We start from the raw sequence: 21,974 nt of genomic DNA on the forward strand, positions 1-21,974 counted from the left end.
AAGCCCTACTGATGGAGTAATGGCTGGTTAGGCAAGAGAAATTTTTTATCATTTTATTATTTTAAAAAACCCATTCATAAAATTATCTCCATTTCACCTGATTTTGAAATTGAAAGAAATCATCTTTGAGGCCCGTGAGGGCCTTTGGTGGTCCCGATTTCTATAAAAAGCTAATTATTGTAACTGTGGCTCTTGGATAGACTGCAGAGCAGAAAGGTCTGCTGTAACAGTGAACATGTTGAGGGGGGCTCCTTTGTATCCAGATCCTTCTTCTGACTTCGCCAGAGAGAGAATATCCTCCTTCCTGTTTCCCTGTGGGCCAGTCTCTCTCTAAATGTTTGCCCTGAAGAGACATCTCCCGCCCTGGCCACTAGAACTCAACAGATGACAGACCTTTGAGGTCGGGAGCCTGTCTTCTTTCCATTAAGTTAGCCCAGCCTGAGCTGTGGGAGCTTATATTTGCGTTCTGAAGTGTTTTCTAATCTTAACACTCAGAGAACTAATTTTCCTATTAAGTGGTTTCCTGCACTTTCAACATTGTTGTAACTTTAATCATAGGATATAGTTGAGGTTGGAAACGATCTTAGTTACTTTCGGTGTTCGGGGAGAAGTTTTCATGATAGTGCATATGGAAGGAAATAACGGAATTCCGTGATTTCACGAAGTGAACAGAAAAACATGCCATCGATTTACGGAATCCTTTGAGTGCTGACCTTGTACCTGAAAGGGCAGGGGCAAGAGAAGGAGACACGCATTCACTGAGGGGCTCCCGGGTACCAGACGCTTGGCGCTGTTTGCCTCTTCCCCTGCCGACACCACCTACGCTCTGTTCTATTTGTCTCTTCCTCCCTCTGAGGACCCTTCTCTCTTCTCCTGTAACTGACTCACTCACCGTTTTCTGAGCAAACTTTTGCGCCTGATGGAGCCGAGGTAGGAGAACAAGAGGCGCAGCAGGACGGGGCCGTGGAATGCACCGTCGGAGTCCTCGGAGGTTCAGAGAGATGGGAGCGCAATTTGGATTTGAGAATTAGGTCATTGGTGCCCTTCAGTTTTGTGTACTGCTTGGAGAAGAAGCCAGATTTGGGTGGGTTGAGAATTGGAGATGAAGAATTTAAAAGTGTAGACTTTTTTTTTTTTTTTTTTGAGAAGTTGGGTTCTGGAGAAGAGGCAGTAGCAAGAAAGTCAGGAGCTTCTAAGGAGAGTTATTTTGCGAAGGTGCTTGACTGAAACATAAATACAGGCCGATGAGAATAGAGAGATGAAGGCTCAGGGAGAGTTTGTTTTGTGGGTGGATGAGGACTGCTTGGATATCAAGAAGAGGGCTACCTTAAACATTTTTTATATGCCGAGCTGTTACCTCCTTTATTTCTCGCAACATCCTTATTACAGGGGAGAAAATCTTTTCCTCTACCCTCTTAGGTTCAGTAGGTAGGGCCTGTAAATTAAACTGACAAAAGACAGATTAACAGGAGAAAAGGGTTGCAAGAAATTAAAAACCAAAGAAGCCATTAGGCTTGAGATTTTTACATACCATTTTAATAAAAGACAGTACATTGTGGAGAGGTGATCAGACAAAGGGAAAGGGGTCTGGGCTCCGAGGACTGTTAAGCATATGCGGGAATCTAACGGAAGATAAGGGGTTTTTTTTCCTAGTAAGATTTGTTTGTGCAGAGTCATCTCTGGGCCATCTTTGTTTCTCCAGTGACAAGGGTTGTTTTCCTCCCGGTCCCAGAGCGGGGAGGGGGACACTTTCACAGTGTTTTAGGCAGAAAAGGGGAGGGCAGAGAGTTCCTGCAGTGTCTGCTGTTTCTCAGTTGTGTCAGGGAAAAATTAATCCTATGCCAAAGTGGCATATTTTGAGGTGACAAGTTCTGACCCCCTTCATTGTGAACCAGGTAAATGGCAGCGCCCCCATTATACAGATGAGGAAAGTCAATCAAGCATCTTGCCTAAGCTTGATTAGCTTCTAAGGGATGGACCTGGGATCCCATCCCATATCTGTCCAACTTTACAAAGGCTATTGCTCCTCTGTTATAATATACTGTGGGGACTTCTGTGTAGAAGGGTGTTCCCAATAAACATTTCGTGAAGCCTAGGAAATCCAGTGAGGCATTGCTCTAGAGCTAATTTCCTCCTTGAGATACTCAAAGCAATCTTAATGCCAGTTTATTGGGAAGAGTGTTCATCAGCTTCACAGCTAACATCCTGTTAGTTAATTGGGGACAGGGTCTGAGCTACCCTTTGTGATCAAGAGTGTAATAACTTGAATTCTGATGTTTTGCAAGGTACAGTAATTCAGTCTAACTTGGGTCATAATAACAGCTGTCAACTTAGCTATTTTCATGGAGTAACTATAATACACTAAGATGTCAGGTACATAAATTATTCAGCTCACAATTCCAAAGTTTTATAGAGAGCTTGTTGAATTTAGAGACAAATGATGTGACATTGGGAAAAGCCAGGGGAAAATTATTCAATATCACATGCCTTTTACGATTTAATTGCCGCCTGTTTCCACTCTGAATTGAACTCTGGAAGGCATTTTCTTTTCACAGTCACAAAATGCATTTCTCTATGCAGCAAATAAGATGTAGCTCTGGGGCTTTCTCAGCGAAACACAATGAAAAGATTCAGTTGAAAGTTTATTGTCTGTTGATAAACACTGGGTGCGTGATTTCAGCCAGTTTCAAATGGATTTATTTTTAAACTCGGTTTCTGTAAATTGTACTGACAGTAAATAATAAAATCAGATGATTATTCTAATAGAGAAAACAAACACAATAGAACTAACTGCTTGTATTGCTGTGTCCTGGCCTTTTAGCGTCTTGGCTGGAACACGTTCTCTGGATGGGGCTCTACAGGGACCTGGGAACATAGCAAAATGCCACTCAGGCAAGAAAAAGACAGTTGCCATGCTGACTGCAGAGGATAGAATATTTCAAGATCGAATCCTCAGTTATGAGAAGGCTTTGTTTCTCTCAATTAAATCAGGGTGCAGACCACACCAATTACATTCCAGAACATACCGGGTACATGAAAACTGGGACTTGAAAATTTCTGCAGCATACTTTTCATCTTCTTTCTTCCCGTTAACACTGTGCTGGTCTCCTTCACAAAATAGTAGGCGCTTCAGCAATATAGCCAGTGTCCTTCCAACTCAATAGGGAATTTTTCTCACTCTCTCAGTGGGGTTTTGCTCCGAAACATGGCACGTGAACTCAGTGCCTGGCTCGTTCCTCTTCTGGACGGGGAGGGGCTTCAGGAACGGCGGGTACTGTGTGCTGTCTGTATGCTCCAGGGCTTGGCACAGGGCAGATCCTCAGCGAATGGGCGTTTCATGGAATGAAGCCCCCGAGGTCTCAGTGTTCCTTTATGTGCTGCATTGCATCTTCACATTTTTTTGAGCTCTCTATCCAAATAACAGCAGCTCACGAGCATGCCAGAACTCATGAATGTTCATTGCTAATGAGGATTTGCTTATGGGAAACGAGTGCCTCAGAGCGTGAAGTTGAGGCTTTAGAAGGGAGATGTCTGGTCCCTCTGGGACTGTTGCAGTGGTTCTGACCACGTGTTCATTTTCTCGCACTTGGGACTTGGGAGTGAAGGGGTGGCTTGAGGAAGCTGTCAGATGGTGTTTAGACGCTCAGACTTCCTTTTGAAACACTCATGTCTCTGAGAAATGTCCTAATGTTAGATGTCCATAAATTGGGTCAGCGTCAGGTGAGTTTCAAGTAATTTCTTAGCCCTCCGTACAAGTATCTGAAGCTTATCCAGAAGCGTTGGAACAAACCTCCCATCTCCATCTTAGTGATTCCTTTTGAAATGTATTTTTAAGGATAAAATGGAATTCTTAGTAACCGATACTACTGAAGAGGAATCCAGTTGAAGGATGATCTGTGGCTCTTTGGAGAAAATGGTTCAGTTTTTCCGCAACCAGGAACATTAGTGAGAGCCAGCCATCCCCTCTGGCCAGCGGTTCACACTCTCCCAGGCAGAGGCGTCGGATTTCACGCCCTTTCTATCCCCTTGATGGCGAGCACGTCAGTGCCAAGCTGCAAAACATTCTCTCTGACTCCATCGCAGCCCATTGCTGACGGGAGGTGCAGGGCAGACAGCTCTGAAGTATCAGCGGAGCGGTTTCTAAAACATTCTCGTTTTAGCAGAAATGGATGCAGTGGACGTTCACGGCGATTCCTTTTTCCCAACAGGTTCTTAGCATGATTATCAATGCAGCTTACAAACCTGGAAGGGTATTACGGGAATTACAGCTGGTGGAAGACCCACACTGGAATTTTCAGGAGGAGACACTGAAGGCCAAGTAAGTGTTTTCAATTCTGGAAAACCAGGGTTCTCGGCATTCTTTGCCTGCCACTTTGAAACTTGTCCTTCCTCTTTTTCACATGGCCCAGAGAAGTGGAAACCAACAGAAGGCTTGTTGTTCTGCAGTTCTGTGCACCACACACAGAGTTTATTGTGTTAAATATTCAGAATAAAAATGTACTGATGGGTTGTTTGATCCAGAGGGAAACATTTATATAAAGAGAGGATTCCTCTTATCATTATTATACGTTTTTCATTAACAGATCTTAATATCTGTTACTGTAGAGTTTATGCCAGATACAATGTTCCTTACTCTGCGACTTGACAGTTTTAAAAAATAGGAAGAACCAATACCTCTCTTTGGTTTTGGTTAATAGGCTGTGGCTAGACATGTAGTTGGTCACTTATTTTATTTGGAAACAGGCTAATTGGAAAGGTAATGTTTGCTTTGCTTTAAGTTTCTTGAACTCTGAAATTGGGAACACCCCCTGGCCTGCTTTGCGAGAACTCAGTTGTTTAGGAGACAGATAGAAAAAGACCCATGTCTCAAGATAACTTTATGTTTAATAATAGTTTTGGTGGTTTGAGAGGGCTTTTAATATCCACTTCATTCTTTTCAAATGGAATAGATCTTCATCGGTCCACTTCCTGTATAATGGTGTCAAAAGGTATCACTTAGCTGTAACATTTGGAAAATGATGCTGTTTAAACAGTGAACAACTTTTCAATGGCTAGAGCATACCTAAGCCCTCCTTTAGGGAAAGTGCCTGTCCTATTTGTAGTGAAAATTAAGGAATATTAAATAACTTATATGACCAGTGGTATTTTCCTCCATGGTTAACTTACACCAGAACTGAGTACAGACGTGGAGAAATTCACAGTTACTCGCATTCATGGTTAGTTATCCACTCAGCCTTTCCTGTGTCTTTTTTGAGCATCTCTATAATTTTAGATTCAACAAAAGTCATGTATGGTCTAATGATACTCCACTAAACCACAAAAGTTAAAGGGAATACATGTAAATAAGGAGAGTTTTGGTTTGTTGGAAGGTGTCGTGTCAATGAAGGGTGACACCATACCTCACCCTTCCCTTCCTTCCCAAGAAATATTTAATTGAGCTTCACCTGTAGCCCAGAAAAAAATAAAACATGTTATTTTTCCTATCTAACATTCTGTATTTTTCTACTTTATATAAGCTGGAGATCATCAGACACAGTAGAATACTTTGTTATAATGTCGATTCATACTGGTAGTGGTGGCAGGAAACACGGGCAAGTATTTATAGAGAGAAACCCTTCTTACGTCTTGTTTTAAAATGTTTCTGTAAAATTCAGTACATCCAAAATACACCCAAGGATATGGAAATAGTAAAAGTACAACGACCTTAAATTCCATTAAAATCTCCCCTGCTCCCTAAGCTAGCCAGAAACTCACTCCGGATTCCCAGAGTGACAGGGAGAGTTCATTTTGCACTGTTGTCACTCATTTTCCCATTGCCAAGTTGATCAGAGCTTTTATGAAACCAGCCTGATACAATCAAAACAGACACAGCACGACCCAGCCCTGCTGTATCGTAAAGGCAACGTTATTACCTATTATATCAAACCTGACAGCGCGTTCCTTAGCAGAATCTTACACAGCAACTTATAATGAGAAAATGTGTGTCTGAACTGGATTTCAAGTGTCTGGATCACAGCAGCATCTTAAAGCAGCTGCTAACAATGACAGATTTACAGTCAGCGGGAATATCCCTTATAATACTACGTGCTGAGTCACCTCTTTCCTTCTGATGTAAAACGACAACGTTTTAGATCTTGATAACTTTGATGTTTTCATTGGTGCAAAAGGGAGGAGAGAGAGTTGACTTCTTCCCATTTTGCTGAAAGGCTAAGATGCTTTCTTTCGTGAATAAATAAACTCAGCGAGGGCGGAGACCTGCGTTTAAGGCATTCAGTTGTCTTGGTTGTGGTCCTTGAATTATAAAACCACAGAGAGTGTTCTCAGTAAGAAAGGGCATGAGATTCTTCTCTGTAGAGCTTTGGGAACGCTGTCACTTAGCATCTGGGAGTTCTGATTGGTTTTTTCCTCTTCTGAAAAGACCCATTTAGTTGAGAGGATAGGGGTGACATTGACAAGGGTTGATCTGTAAGTAGACGAAAAACGAACACTGTCATCTACAGTTGTCCCCCAATGATTTTGCCTATTTAGCCAGCAACCATACCTTTTATGCTAGAACAAATTATCGAAATGTTTGAACAGTGTATAAGAAGCCTATCATATAATGAGTCTTCAACACGGACTGCAAGGCAGAACCAGGAATAGCTTGTGCTAAAGGAAAAGGGGATGCTAGTGTAGTTCACTTCAGCAGCTCTGGAAGAGAACATTGTTTCTTTCCGATGGATTGAAGTTACTAAATTGACCTACATTATTTAGAATTTCTGGAGGAGGAATTTAGGCTATACCTGGCTATACCTTAGGGGGATTAAAAAAAAAATCCAGTCCTGTACTTTTAGAGACATTTACATGTGTTTTCCAACATGTTATAGAATCTTCCTGAGGGGGAAAAATTGTTGACTCTTGTTTGAATGGCTTTTGTGACAACCTTTATAAAAGCCAGGCGGAGGTTTAATAGATTTTCCCAGTCTCCTTTTGTTACAGTTATGCAGAATATTTAAAGTGGAAATATCCTGATGTAATTTTGAGTGAACTAGATTTCATGATCACTTAGGCAGAAGCAACAAGATAAAGTCAAATCTTTACTTTTAGGTGAGTCACGTTCAGCTCTATGGAAGTGATATTTTGGTTTCTTTTTTCATAAGCAATGACTATTTTGTGTGTGTTTTCATTTATTTTACCTTTTGGGGGGCATTTATTCATGCCCATGCTTTATGAACAGTAAGATGTAATATTTGACTATCAAGGAGACTTATGTGAAAAAGGATTCCCAAACTGAGAGACTTTTCACTGAAGAAAGATTTTGTTGGTTCATGTGTTAATTTTTACTTTGCTCAGACTTGTGAAATTTGCTCTCGTGAAAATGTATGCTGTAAACATTACGTTAAGCAAGAGGGTGAACCCGTTTCTGAAGAGAAGACTGAATTTCGGTGTGTAATAAATTCATCAGGTTATGGGCGTGGCGTTTCTGGGTCACACACAGACCAGTTTAGGATGTTCTGAATTAGAGGTTGTCTTTCATAAAATAAACGCCCACCCCATTTATCACACAGAGTTCCCATGACTTGAAATACAGGAATCAAGAAGGAAAAGAGAAATTTCTGAGGTTGAGTACCTTAAGACTGAAAACTAGTGTTGCACTGACCCTAGTTGTAGATTAAGAATCTACAAGTAAAAGCTTTGTTTTGAAGGAAGTCGGGGCCATCTCTGACTATTTATTGCTAATGAGAAGAGCGATTTTTCTCACTGTGAGCCACGCATCCTTATTTCTGCAGTTATCATCTTTTTTCCCCCTTGTAATTCTTCCTTAAATATTTGAGGATGTGAATTCACCTTGACAGACAGGAGCCTTATTCTCCACTGTCATCATAGTCCTGTCACAAGTAAATCTTGCATCACAAGATTTTTTAAAAAGGTCCTGATATGGGTCATGTTGAAAGATGAATGATACAACTTAGGCCAAATTGAAGTCATTCTGCTTGGATCAGTGTTGGCGTTTTCACTTTGTATTTCTTTTTGACTCAACATCCGTTTTGATTTTTCTCAACTCTTTAACTGAAAGAGAAGAGACCGTTTTCCCCAGAACTCTTGTTTGTCCATCTTCATCTGTCTGTCTCCACCCTGCCACATGCACTCACACGTGGACATAAATCCCTACTTTGGCTGATGGGAAATTATTGGAAGGCTACCCACACTTCCTTATTGATGTCAGGGGGAAAACCCCTTCATCTACCCTCTTAGGTTCAGTACCTGGGAGCCTGCAAACTAAATTGACAAAAGACAGGGAAAAAAAAAAAAAGACCATTTCTTTCCTGGTGCAATGGATGTACAGAAGAAGTGCTCTATGATGTGTAACTCAAAGGGACAGTTAGGGTTTGGAGCTTATACCTAAGTCATCCCTAACCTAGTGGGGGGGAAAGGAGTGGGGAGAAAAGGCCTCTGGGGAAGAACAAATAGGTTTCTTTGGGAAAGACAAGTGGTTTTTAGGAGAAACCTGGGAGATAAGAAAGTTTGGAATAGTTTGTTATGCAGGCAGGAGTGGCCTTTCTGTCTTCTTCAAGGCCATGAAACTCCTCCAAGAGAGGATTTATGGTAGGCTTATCCCTAGGATGAGAAGCGACCCCCAAAGAGGGGATTTATGGCGATCCTCATTGCTCAGAAATTTCTGCCTTTAGTCAGATAATGGAAACTCCAAGAAAGCTGCCTTCTGCATCTGTTGAACCGTAAACATCTTCCTCTTAAAACAGTCTGTGTGTGCACTCTGAGACTCTGAGTGGGTCCCCACGTTCACGGCAGGGAGGCAGTCCTTCCTGGTCCCTCCATCGTGCTGCCTTCTTGTACTGTTTCAAAGTGTGCTCCCCGTCGACCCTGCAATCACGAGGGCGGACAGCAGGTACTCTTAACAACCATTCTGGAACCAGACAACCATTCTGGTTTTCACTTCCTCTATTCAGTAAATTACACGAGATAGTCAACACTTTATTATGATATAAGCTTCGTGTTGGATCATTTTTCCCAGCCATAGGTTAATGTGAGTGTCCTGAGCACGTTTAAGGTAGGCCAGGCGAAGCTCTGATGTTCGCTAGGTTGGGTGCATTACGTGCATTTCCGACTTAGGATATTTTCAACTTAAGGTGGATTTATTGGGATGTAACCCCCATCGGAAGTCAAGGAAGATCTGCATACAGCTGTGTAAAGGAGCAGGTTGACACTGCTGATGAGGAAACCGACAAGGTCAGCCTTCCTTGGTGGTTCTTTCTCTCTCAATTTTGCTTAGTTTTCCAAAAATTAACACAAGTGCTCTCAGCCAGAGCTACCACTACGTGCAGTTTTCCTGGAAAATAAACTATTGTTCAGGATTTCAACTTGAAAATTAGGGTGCACATCAAGGACATAGTTTACTAGGCCCAGCTATTTTGATGTATTCTCATTTCAGTGGACTCTTAAGTTTAGTGAGATGTGAAGTAAATAAAGACATATGATCTGTTGCCAACTGAGAAATTTATCATTATTTTGTACCAATGATAGTTTTAAAAACTGTATTGAAAGGTGACTCAAACCATTTCGAAGAGCTCACCTTTTCAGCCAGCATGGTTTACATCATTATTAAATAGGCATTTGGATGAGGGCTATAGTACTTATTTTTAAAACAGGAGTCCATCCAACCTGCTTTCCAGAAGATCTGGTCTCTAGTTTTTCGCTGGTGACTTCATGTGGTTTTTCTTGGGGAGGAGAAAGGTTTTATTTCTCAAAGGTCATGAGCAACGAGTGACACTATCTAGATTCCAGAAGCATCCTGGAGGGGTGTTCAATTACGTAGACCCCGGTGAGAATACGCCAACTGGGAATCTTTATTTTGGAATCCTGTTTTAGCCCGGTCGCCACATACATTGCCCATGGCGCTGGGCATTTCTTAAAAATATTTTTGTGAACTCATAAGGAACAACGAAAACAAATGACAGAGAAACCACACACAACCTGCTTTGTTTTTAGAAAGTGAATGGGCCGCTTTGGAATCCACTGTACAAAATAGATCTGAGTCAGTGTGTGGTCTCTCCATCACTTTTTCTTCTTTGTTTCTAGGTATAGAGGCAAAACATACAGGGCCGTGGCCAAGATCGTCCGAACATCTGACCAAGTAGCGGATTTCTGCCGCCGTGTTTGTGCCAAGCTCGAATGCTGTCCAAATTTGTTCAGTCCTGTGCTGGTTTCTGAAAACTGCCCGGAGAACTGCTCCATTCACACCAAAACCAAATACAGTAAGTGCAAATCTGAAAAGAACGTTGGTCTGTGGGCCTACCCGCAGACCATGTAGTCATGTAGCTGGTGGGCTGTTTTTTTGTTTGTTTATTTGTTTGTTTTTGTTTAAACACCTTTTGCATAGTTTTTCCTAGGAATTGCTACGGGAGAATTCTTTAAGGTTTACTTAGTAGATACTTGTTTCTCTCCTAGAATAAGGAAGGGATGGGGATGTCTCCAGCTCTGCTGCAACCACACTCCAGGATGAGCTGCTTTGTGGTTCTCTCTAGGTGTCAGACACTAATGGATAAGTGTTTGTTCACACCCAAGAACCCCATGGCGTTTCTTGACGGTTTTATAAGTGCCGTCTTTACGGACCAAATTCAAGTGGAAGATACTGGAAATAGACAGCTTTAGTCCTGAAAGAAACCTACACTAGTCGGTCATTTTGCATATAAGGAGTTTGAGGTGTGGAGGCTGAGTGACTTTCCTCTCAGGTACAGTGGTGTGGGGATGTGTGGACACGTGCTTCACTGCAGGGTGGGAAACAGCCGCCGTCATCCAGGAGCCGTGCATTTGGCATTTTCCTTTGTATGCCTCCAGCCGTAGATAAAGGTTCCTTTGCTGCATCTGGTCCTTTTCTGGAATAATGGGAGTTCCATAGGGAACAGTTGAGGCTTTGGCTAATGAGGAAGCATCTCAGTGTTGATCACAATTGAAAACTGGACCCATAATAGGTTTCAGTTAGTTGATTATACATTCAAATGATAAAATATAGCAATCATTATTGAAAGTTGGTAAATAATTTTCTAACTATTGCTCTAGGAGGTAATACAGACGTATAACTCTGTTATTGAATTCAGAAGTAATGAAAGTCTCCACTGAGAGAAAAGAATAAAGTGTGTAGTTATGTAGTAGGGAATGAACACTATTTGAAAAGACAGAAGGTGCCCCGTTAATTTGGGCTGTGTGTTTGCCAGTTGGTCTTGGTCAGATCGAGAGATGGGGAAATCCTTCGTGACCAGGGCCCTCCAGTAGGTGTTCACTGTGCTTGTTCATTCTTCAAGCTTCAGACTCGGGGGCAGCTGTCGGAGCATCTCCAGTGGGCGTGGTTGCCACCACGGTGTGCAGTATTGGGGGCAAGGAAGGGCAGCAGAGAGAAACTCCTGAAATAACTCTAAGCTTGTTTGGCTCACCTTCTGTCTCAGTCTGCTCGGGCCGCCACAGCAAAGTCCCACAGACTGTGGGGCTTAAACAACAGACATCCATTCCTCCCAGTTTTGGAGGCTGCAAGTCCAGATCGAGGCGTCAGCAGGGCTGGTTTCTCCTGGGGCCTCTCTCCTTGCCTTGCAGTCGGCCGCTTCCTCGCTGTGTCCCCACAGGGTCCTCCCTCTGTGCGTCCCTGTTGTCTCTTCCTTGTCTTGTCAGGATATCGGTCCTGTTGGGTCAGGGCCTCACCCTTATGACCTCATTAACTGTAATCACCTCCCTAAAGGCCCACCTCCAGGTGCAGTCACATTGGGGGTTAGGGCTTCTACATTTGAATTTGCAAAGGGTTGTGCGGGTGGCAGGTGACACTGTTCTGTCCGTAACAGCTTGTAAACACGAGGGCACTGGGGACAGGTTTCCCTCCTGTGGAGCTGTTTTCTCAGAACTGTTTCCTGAGGTGTAAATGGGATGTGAATTTTTGGGGTTTTTTTTTTTTTGCGGTACGCGGGCCTCTCACTGTTGTGGCCTCTCCCGTTGCGGAGCACAGGCTCCGGACGCGCAGGCTCAGCGGCCGTGGCTCACGGGCCCAGCCACTCCGTGGCATGTGGGATCTTCTCGGACCGGGGCATGAACCCACGTCCCCTGCATTGGCAGGCAGACTCTCAACCACTGCGCCACCAGGGAAGCCCCGGGATGTGAAGTTTCGATGGTCTCAAATGACGGAATGATCTCTCTCTCACTTTCCCCCTCCCTCTCCCTTTAGTTTTCCTTCTCTCCTCCTTCTGCCTTGCTCCTGTCTCTGTCCTCCCCATCCATGCATGCCCGTGGGTGTAACCTTTTAATGACGTTTGTAATCTCATCATCTCTCTCCCTGTAGCTTATTATTATGGGAAGAGGAAGAAGATCATTAAGCCCCCGATTGGAGAAAGCAGTGCTGAAAGCGGACACCCTAAACCGGCCAGACGCAGGAAACGACGAAAATCCATTTTTGTGCAGAAGAAACGGAGGTCCTCTGCCGTGGGCTTTGCCGCAGGCTCCGGGGAGGTACGTTCTGCTCGGAAGCTTCCCACATTCGATCGGGAAGCGCCGCCCTGGCTTCACAGCCAAGGCCAGGTTGAAGTCTGATGCTAAATGCTGAGAATCGTGCACTGCCAGAACCCCCTCCTTCGTTGTCGAACGCAGACTTAACATTGCAGCGTCTCGGCTGGGAAGGGGCTGCAGGTGGGACCCGGGGGGGGACCATGGGATCCATCTTCCGAGGCCTCCTTGGACACATCTCGGTGGGAGGGTGGCACCGGCACCTGGGGTGGAGTTGCGGGCCCCCTCCCCCGCCTTCCCGAGGCCCCCTCCCCCGCCTTCCCGAGGCCCCCTCCCCCACCTTCTCGGAGGCCCCCTTCCCCACTGCCTCAGTGCATCTTCCGTCCTCCTAGGAAAGTGAAGAGGAGGATGCGGGCGCCCTGGACGATGACACCGGGAGTGAGGAGACCGGCTCCGAGCTCCGTGATGACCAGACGGACACATCCTCGGCCGAGGTGCCCTCCACCCGGCCCCGGAGGGCCGTGACCCTGAGAAGCGGCTCGGAGCCTGAGCGCCGGGCGCCCGTGGAGAGGACGCGGAGGGGCCAGAGGGCCCGGGCCACCCCCAGTGCCGAGGGGGCCCCCAGGGGCCCGGCCTCCAGCCAGGAAGCAGCAGAGGTAAAGCTCAGGCCACTTCAGCTGGCCCGTCTGGTGTCCCCAGTGGGGCAGCACGGGACCTCACTTGAGGGACCCCTGTTTAAGTTAAACACTAGCAGCTGCTCCGGCTGTGTTGCTAAATCAGGGGCAGAAAGCTTGGTGATTCCACATCCCACGGAGCAGGACGGTGAACCTCAGGATGGGGTTCTGGGAGAAGTAATAGCACCTCTTTTTCCGGAAGGTTTTAAAACCACAGGGATCAGGAGAACAGACAGAATAAGTCCTCAAGGTCTCATTAAACACTAGGCTTTCCCTCCTCAGGAGACCTTGTGGTGCTATAAAGTGTGTAGTCGGGGTATCTGGTCTCCCCTGAGCCCACGTGTTACACGATCATCTGGAAGGTCGCTGGCACCAGCGTCACACACGTAACTGGGGGCATAACGGCCTCGCGCGCCTACACCGGCGCCTGCCCTATCTCCTCCTCGACCAGAGATCCCGCACTCAGCCCCAGAGCTCCTGAACTTGGGGGTCAACAGCGGCCGTCACTGTGCCTTTTTTTTTAACCTCTAAAGATACACAAGTCTTTGGAGCAAAGTCATAACCCAGACGAGTTGCTAAGAGCATCCCTGGATACCGGTCGCCTCTGCACCTGTCCAGGTGCCTCGTGAGGAGGCCGCGAGTGGTCCAGAAAGCCCAGGTCCAGCCCTCAGGGTTCAGAGAGGGTCCTGCCATCCGGGAAGTGAGAAAACAGCCTCCTGCTTCCCTTCCCTCTGCAGGCGGTGAAGCAAGAGGAGGAGGAGAGGCTGGTCCTGGAGAGCAACCCCTTGGAGTGGTCGGTGACAGATGTGGTGAGGTTCATCAAGCTGACGGACTGTGCCCCCCTGGCCAAAATATTTCAGGAGCAGGTACGGGGTTCCGCTGCGCAGCAGCTCTTCTGGTTCTGAGCCTCCGGGTCTTCTGTGTCACCTGGCTTCCTGGGGCTTGGCCTCAGCAGGGGGTGGGGGGTTCCTCGTCCCTGGGGGCAGGGGAGCAGGACACCCGGGCTCCACGTGCGGTCCCACCTGCAGCTCCGTGGGGGTCTCTTGGCCGTGCAGTGGAGACGGCAGCTCCGGCCTCTACTAGGGGTTCTCAGATGCCCCTTGGTGAGGGCTGGGTCTTATGCAGCCTGGCCTGGCTGGAGGTCAGGGCTCCCAGCTCTGCCTTGGCTGGAGGGTGCGGTGCGCGTTGTCCCGTGGTGGAGCAGTTATCGTCTGAAAGACTTTTGTCTCCCCAGCTCCCCCTTTCCAGTAGAGAGAACAGGCTTCCGTTGGCCCTCTTTTCATTTGTGCCCGTTGGCATTTCTGGGCTGCCAGCTTGTGTAACACTAAAGACATAGGAGGCCAAAAAACAAAAGCTCAAAGGACTGGCTACCGTGTCAGATCTGGAGTCCCACTGTCCCTGGCTGGTCTGCCTTCTTTTCTCCACCTTCCAGAGTCTTCTTATGTTTGTCTTATTTATAACATTCAGGGCTTTTACTTCTCGAGAGAAAGAGGGAGAAGTCTACTTGATCTTCCCAGAGGCAGAAGCCCTCGGGCCGTTGCGCTTTATTTAACGCTGCTTTTGTCACGGTTTTCTTACTTCCTTCACTTCTTTCTTTGTAAATTATTTTAAAGCCCATGGTATGTTAGGTACTACGGTAAACTATGGATAAATGGGCGAACTATTGATATAATTTATACCTTAAAAGTTTTCAATCTAGCAGATGAAATGATATGCCATAAGGAAGGAGGGTTTTTAATCTATATTATCCCTTAAGTTAGTATGAAAATAAATCCCCACTCTAAACATAATCCACCTTGCACACTTCTCACTGGCCTCACATGAAGGTTCAGGTGGAAGCCTGTCACGTGCTCTACCATGTTTGCTCAATTTGTTGCATCGACATTTCTTGCATTGTTTCACAGTGTAAGCGTCTTTCACGACCTTGCATTTCACTAAAGTACTGTTTTCCACGTCATAAATTAAATATATGTCCATCTAGCTTTTTTTTTTAGATTATACAAACCAATAGTCTAGAAAGAGGGTAATTCAACATTAAATCATTAAGAAAACAAGAAAGGCCTCTGATTTCCCCTGTAACCAGTGAACTTCTCAGATTTTCTCCCAAGGCCACCAAAATGCAGTAACGAATTATAAAAAGCAAATTAATGTGGTTCCCAGCTCCTCCCAGGAGAGGGGAGTTCTCAGTGTTCCCAAGGTTTCCACTGATGGAATATTAGCGTCTTCTGTAGACACCCAGTAAGTGCACCGAACGAGTGAATGGTGGCTGGAAGGCCAGGCCACCTCCTCGCTGTCTGACAAGCTGCACTTCCTCTCGGGGCGACACTTAAAAGCAGACAAAAAGAAAAAGGTTCCTTGTCCGTAAAGAACGTGGTAATGAGCATGTCCCTTCATTTAAACACACAAACAGGAAAGAAAGAGAATTGTGAGAAACGTGAGGACTCACGTGATTTGGGGCTTGTTGAGAAACTGCATCTCGGTCTTGCAAACAAGAACAGAGCAGAAGGTTGAAATCCTGCTTAAAGCATATGGCCCGATGCAGCATGTTTCCGGTCTGGTGTTTATTACTAGCAGCACCTCGAAAACAGCGTCACATTTGTATACGTGACGAGTGCTGATGACACGGATTTAACACGTGTTCCAGCCGGTCCTATGTTCATTCAGTCTGCACCCACTGAGTGTCTGGTACAGACCTTGCAGTATCCACGAGGCAGATACAGAAGGTATCGGTCTGTGTTAGTCTCAGGGCTTGTTTTGAGACTCACGTGCCACTTTGAACTGACAGATGCTTTCCAGTTGGGCCTCTCGTGGGACAAAGAACAGACGCTATTTGTGCTGTGAAGGGCAGACAATAAATATAAATATATATAAATATATATAATAAATATAAATATCTGGTAATAAGCAAGAAGGTGAAGACAAAGCTGATTTGTGAAAAAGGCTAAAATACTACTTATACTGAATCATCCTTAATTGGATTTTAATCCCTGTTTATAACAACATCTCGGGAAGTTTCGTGCCTTCCCAAGCCAAGGCATCTAAGAAGGAAACATTCCCGACACTCGGCCACTTCTAGGATCAACAAGGGGCATCTGTTCACATCACCTAAAAGCTTGGCCTTACATACCTACTTATTTCTCTCATAAGAGAGAAAAATAGGTAGAATTTAATTGATTATAGCCTTATTTCTATTTAAAGTTCTATGTTAGACCGTTTCATCTGTCACAGTAAAAGGCTGTTCCCGGCGGGGCTACCTGAAGTCCGTGGGCACCTGAGCGTGTATTTTGTTCAACCAGACCTTTAATTACTAATTTGTTCTATCACCTTTGAGGCCAAACGCCACAGCTCTGATTTGATGGGGCCTCCAGTGGGTCACTCCAGGCGTCGTATGAGTTTTTAGATGAATGAGGAGGAGCTGGGGGTTTATCCACCAGCATGTGAGAGAAATCACAGCGGGTGGAGTCACAGCTACGCGCCTTCACTCCCTGGATTCTGAGTCATAAATTCAGAGACTACCGTAATCATGGAGCATTTAGAAAAATTATAAACTTCCCATTACCAGAATATATGCTTTTTAACTTGAAATGTTATAGTAACTGCTTAAAAAATCTATACTCTATAATTTCATGTTGCAAATATGTACATTATACAGGGAGACTCCACACGTCTATAAAAAGCAGGAAAGTCTTAAATAAAATTTTGCCTATTCATTCACCTTTTGTGAATCAGAGCCATGCAATAAGCAAACTACCCAAATTAGTGGTTTACTTTTTTTTTTTTCACGGTACACGGGCCTCTCACTGCTGTGGCCTCTTCCGTTGCGGAGCGCAGGCTCAGCGGCCACGGCTCACGGGCCCAGCCGCTCCGCGGCATGTGGGATCTTCCCGGGCTGGGGCACGAACCCGTGTCCCCTGCATCGGCAGGCGGACTCTCAACCACTGCGCCACCAGGGAAGCCCTAGTGGTTTACTTTTAATGAAGAAATTCCAGGATGCTTCAGGTGTAATCCACATTTAGACTAATTCCCTCCTCTTTCTACTTCTGTAAGCCCTGAATATCCCCTCTAAGGAACCACCAACTCCTAAACTGACCTCTGTATCAAAATAAATGTGATTTTCCCATGTACTAAGTATCACTTTTATGTTCTGTATTTTATCTTATTTCATTTCTTAAAAATGAGTAGTCCATTTATGGTAATTCTGTATTTAATAGAACAAGTGATTTGCCAGCCATTCTGAATTATATGGGAGCATATTTCTAAAAATTAAATCAACTGTGAGGTCTGTAACTACATGACCAATGAAAAAAATAACTTCTTTGGAACCAAAACAAAAGCTACGATGAGAGGGATTATAAGGGGGGGGTCCCCCCGCCCCCTCAGTTTTTCACTCCTTACAGTGGTGACTTGCATGACTTCACTCCAGTAGCTGGAATTTAGCACATTATTTCTCACAACTCATTTGCTAAGATAATTCTGCAGAACTCAAACTACAGTTTGCTGGTCCTTCTATAACTTGCACACCTTTATAGATTTAAAAAAAAAAAACCTAATGATGCAATCAGCAGGTGGAATTTTCTTGCTAATTTTGTTTAACTCTCCCTTTAAATACACCATTCTTATTTCTAGTTAAACCACATTTTTAGATTGCCAGCCTGGCATCTGACAGACAAATACCTCTCTGCCTTTGTAAAAATGCTGAGTACCCCTGAGCTGTATCCATTTTAGCATTCTCATCCAGAGTTTCCAAGACAGAGGGCTGAAATATATCCATCGTAATAAACGACAGGTTAGTTCTCCATGCCGGGAACCCCAGTTCTAGGAAATTTGAGGAAGCTCACAGATGCCCCAGCCTGTGTTCTCCTTGCCTTAAATGCCATTTCGAAATCTCCCATCGCTCTTCCAAGGATCAGCTGTCATCCGAGCACCTACATGTGTGCTGGCATGGTGCTGGGCACTGTGGGCGTGGGATGGGAGGTCACGACCTTCTGATGCTCAGGTTTCTCCAAGTCGAAGGAGGTGAATCATTGAGAAAGCCCTTGATTTCCTGTTAGCCGATGATGTGTAAGATCTCTCCTCAACTCAACAAAAATTTACAGATAACCTACGTGCAAGGCACTCTATTAAAAGCTGCCTGAAGACAAAGGTGGGTAAGATGCTTGCAATTCTAAATGCTCCCGATCGACTGGGGACAACAGACACATCAGCAGCTGGCAGCAGCACATAAGAGACTGAAACAGTGTCATCCTCGGTGCAGGAGAGGACACAGCTGTAGGCAGAGAAATCTGGGAAGATATAGCCTAGAATCGGGCCATAGAAGGCGATGCCGACTGCGGGAGTGAGGCCGGGTCAGCTGAGCCAGAGCACACACGAGGGGTCTTTTCAGGAAGGTGAGGGAGGTGGGCTTACAGCTGAGGTCCCTGGCGCAGCTGCTGGCTGCGAGGTTGGAGAGCAGGGCCGTGGTCCACGTGCCTGATAGTCAGTCATGCTACCTGTCCAAACAACGTTTTCCCAAAAAGTGTCCCGGGAAAGAGTCCAGATTCCTTATCCAACTTTGTAAAAGTAATTTGGCAGTTTTAGCACTTAATCTTGAGGCCCCACTTTATCTCAGGCATATTTTACGACACCTCATCATTTTGGGAATCCTTGCGTGTCCGTTGTGCGCTTCTGAACGCTGCGCCACACACTTGGAAATGCATCTTGTGTTTCTCGAAGTCATGTCACTCTTCCGATGAGCTTGGAATTTGATAGCAGCAGCCACCCTGGTGCTGACTGCACAATCAATTATAGGACCGCGGGACCAAGCACATTTGTCCCAACAGGCAGGAGGTCAGAGTTCGGGGAGTCATTTATGGAAGTGGATCAGACTCTGTGCATATGTAAACCGGCGTGTCTTCATGGTTGATTTAAGGCGCTGTGGATCCCCCAGGGTTAGCACTTGGACCGTATGGGAAGGAATCCATGGTCCTCAAAGCTCCATAAACACTGCGTTTACTCCGACTCTCTGCCCTGGAAAAGACAAACTGAAGGACCATCTCTGAGTTTCTGTTTGGGGATTTGGAGACCCCCTCCCCACTGGATGTGAGTTTTTATTTTGAGGCTATATGCAGCTCAGTCAGTTCCCTGTCATCGTCCTCATTTCTTCCCATAAGAGAGTAGGGAGTCCTCGGGAGCTGAGGACTTGACTTAAAGGAGCTACTCCTGGTCCCTGTCAGCCTGCTTGAGGCACCTCGCAGGAAGCACTGGGGGGGGTGCATTCTGGTACATTCCAGCGCACCCGACAGACGGCACAGCTCTCCCTGCAGGAGCCTCCTGACACTGCTTGTGGTGTCTGTGCTATAGACTGAATGTCTATGTCTCCCCCAAAACCCATATGTAGAAATCCTAACCTGACTCACTGGAGGTGAGTCTTTTGGGAGGTCATGAGGGTGAGGCCCTCACGATGGGATCAGTGTCCTTAAAAAAGAGACCTCAGGGCTTCCCTGGTGGCGCAGTGGTTGGGAGTACGCCTGCCGATGCGGGGGATGCGGGTTCGTGCCCCGGTCCAGGAGGATCCCACGTGCCGCGGAGCGGCTGGGCCTGTGGGCCGTGGCCGCTGGGCCTGCGCATCCGGAGCCTGTGTTCCGCAGCGGGAGAGGCCGCAGCAGTGAGAGGCCCGCGTACCTCAAAAAAAAAAAAAAGAGACCTCAGACAGCTTCCTCCCTGCTGTGAGGACACAGCGAGATGTCTATGAACCTGGAAGCAGGTCCTCACCAGACACCCCACTGGATCTACTTGATCTTAGAATTGCAGCCTCCAGAACTGTGAGAAATCCATGTTGGTTGTTTATAAGCTACCATCCCATCCCATGGTGTTCTTTTATAGCAGCCGGAACAGACTAAGGTAGCCCAAGAATACCCTATTCTTTCTCCTCCACTTCTGTTCACCTTCCAGATTCTCTCTTACCCTCTCCTTTATTTAAAAAAAAACCCAACTTTTATTGAGGTACAGTTGACGCACAATATTGTGTAAGTGTCAGGTGTACAACTAGTGATTCACAATTTTTAAAGGTTATATTATGTTTATAGTTATTTCAAAATATTGCCTATTTGGGGGCTCTTAATCCCCACCCCTGTCTTGCTCCTCACCTCCTTTTCTCCATCTTTTACCCTTTTCTTTTACCCTTCTGTTGACTTTTAAGTTTACCGAGGCCAATTCTTCCCATTTATTTATTCAGCAGATGTTTAATGAGCACCTATTATGTGCCCGGCAGGCATTTTTCTAGGTGCTGAGGATAGAGCAGGGGAAAACAAAACCCCGTGCCTACATTGATTTGCCTTATCGCAAGGCAGTCAATCAAAGGTGAGGCCACCCTGGCTCCCCCAGCCGGGGCGAGTGTCCCAGGGCCCATCTCTGGCTCTGGGTATCTTTCCAAATTTGCTGTTGGTAGCTACTTGCGCAGGTGTTTCTGCTCCCCGCTGCAGAAGGCGGAAGCCGAGTCTCACTCATTTTGTATCTCCCACATCTCCTTTGGGGTCTGACATATGAATAATTTAATAAATATTTGGCAAAGACATGAAAACAGCTTTAAAAGGCTTATAACACCTCCCCCAAAATTAAGATCCATGAATTTAGGAGGGCATTCCTTCTCTTTCCTTGGCTGTGGTGTGTCAGGAAAGTGTAGAAACTTTCACTTCAGAAAGAAAACCAGTGAGAAATACCGATTCACATCAGAGATGCAGATGCACTGAAATGCTTTGATTGAGAACTAGTCTGTGCCTACAGAAGAGTATGTGTACTGTTTGTACATATGGGGCCTATTAATAAAAGGGACACCCATGAAAGCCACTAACCCAAGGAAGAATCAGGAACTCTGCAACATGGCTGCATGTACCAAGGCCAGCCTCCCTCTCACACTCCCCTTTATTTCCACTGGTGGTTAATGCTACTCTGAATTTTGTGTTTATCGTGCTCTTGTTTGATTTCCAAAATGTTTCCCGGACTAGCATATGAAGGTGCCTTTCTACTCGTCATGCAGAAGCTTCTGTGTCAACACTTAATATTGTCAGACTTCTTAACTTTTGTGGGTATAGAATTATATTGTCGTGTGGGCTTAATTTGCACTTCCCTGATTCCTGATAAGGTTAAGCATCTTTTCTTCAATTTTTCACCATTTTTGTTTCATCTGTGAAATACCTACTCGTGGTTTTTGCCTAATTTAAAAAAAAAGTTCATCTTCTTTTTATTGATTTGTAGTAGCGCCTTCTGTATTCTGGATACTGCTGCCATGCTTTGTCAGTTGTTTACGTAGCAGGCTTTTTCCCCCCGGTTTGTGGTTGGTTTATCTGCTTTACAGTAAACTTTAATGCATCCGACGGGAAGCAGCCGAGTTCTGGCCAACGCGCTTTCTCAGCAGACTCAGGTTGCCACCTCCTAATAAAGGTCCTTGCCTTCAGCCTCTCATCCCTTCCCCACCCTACCGCCTAATTCATTCTGATACCCTGTGGCCAATATTAGGTTGCAGACGCACCTGATAAAGTCACTTATCTGCTTAACGTCCTTCAGTGACTATTTATCACACATCTCCAGAAAAAGTCCCCAGTTCCTGTCTGGGCCCATCTCAATTCTGCCTTCAGTGTCTCCCTGCACCCCTTGAATTCCATGCACTGATGAACCACTTGTGTTCTCTGAGTCCATCCTCACCTTAATACTTCCCACTGGTGCCCTAGGTCTGAGTACCTCATCGTCCAGTCTCTGAAGCCTTCCTTGACTCCTGTAAGATCGGCTCTGTAGCCTGGCCTGATGGGGCCTGTAGCACTACGTCCATACATTAAGTTCCCTATA

At 45.6% G+C, this 21,974-nt stretch overlaps 1 protein-coding gene across 5 annotated transcripts in view; it reads left to right on the forward strand.

The window, feature by feature from the left end:
• SFMBT2 (Scm like with four mbt domains 2) overlaps positions 1 to 21,974 on the forward strand; it is a 209,344-nt gene that overhangs the window by 180,435 nt on the left and 6,935 nt on the right. For all 5 annotated transcript variants that reach the window (XM_060293330.1, XM_030836909.2, XM_060293332.1 and 2 more), the window contains 5 exons: positions 4,209 to 4,318; positions 10,078 to 10,253; positions 12,320 to 12,486; positions 12,873 to 13,136; positions 13,892 to 14,020. In XM_060293330.1, coding sequence (XP_060149313.1) covers positions 4,209 to 4,318; positions 10,078 to 10,253; positions 12,320 to 12,486; positions 12,873 to 13,136; positions 13,892 to 14,020 — 846 coding nt within the window. The remainder of the gene's footprint in view (positions 1 to 4,208; positions 4,319 to 10,077; positions 10,254 to 12,319; positions 12,487 to 12,872; positions 13,137 to 13,891; positions 14,021 to 21,974) is intronic.

This window comes from Globicephala melas, chromosome 2 (assembly GCF_963455315.2).
Source record: "Globicephala melas chromosome 2, mGloMel1.2, whole genome shotgun sequence".
NCBI classification, from domain to species: domain Eukaryota; kingdom Metazoa; phylum Chordata; class Mammalia; order Artiodactyla; family Delphinidae; genus Globicephala; species Globicephala melas.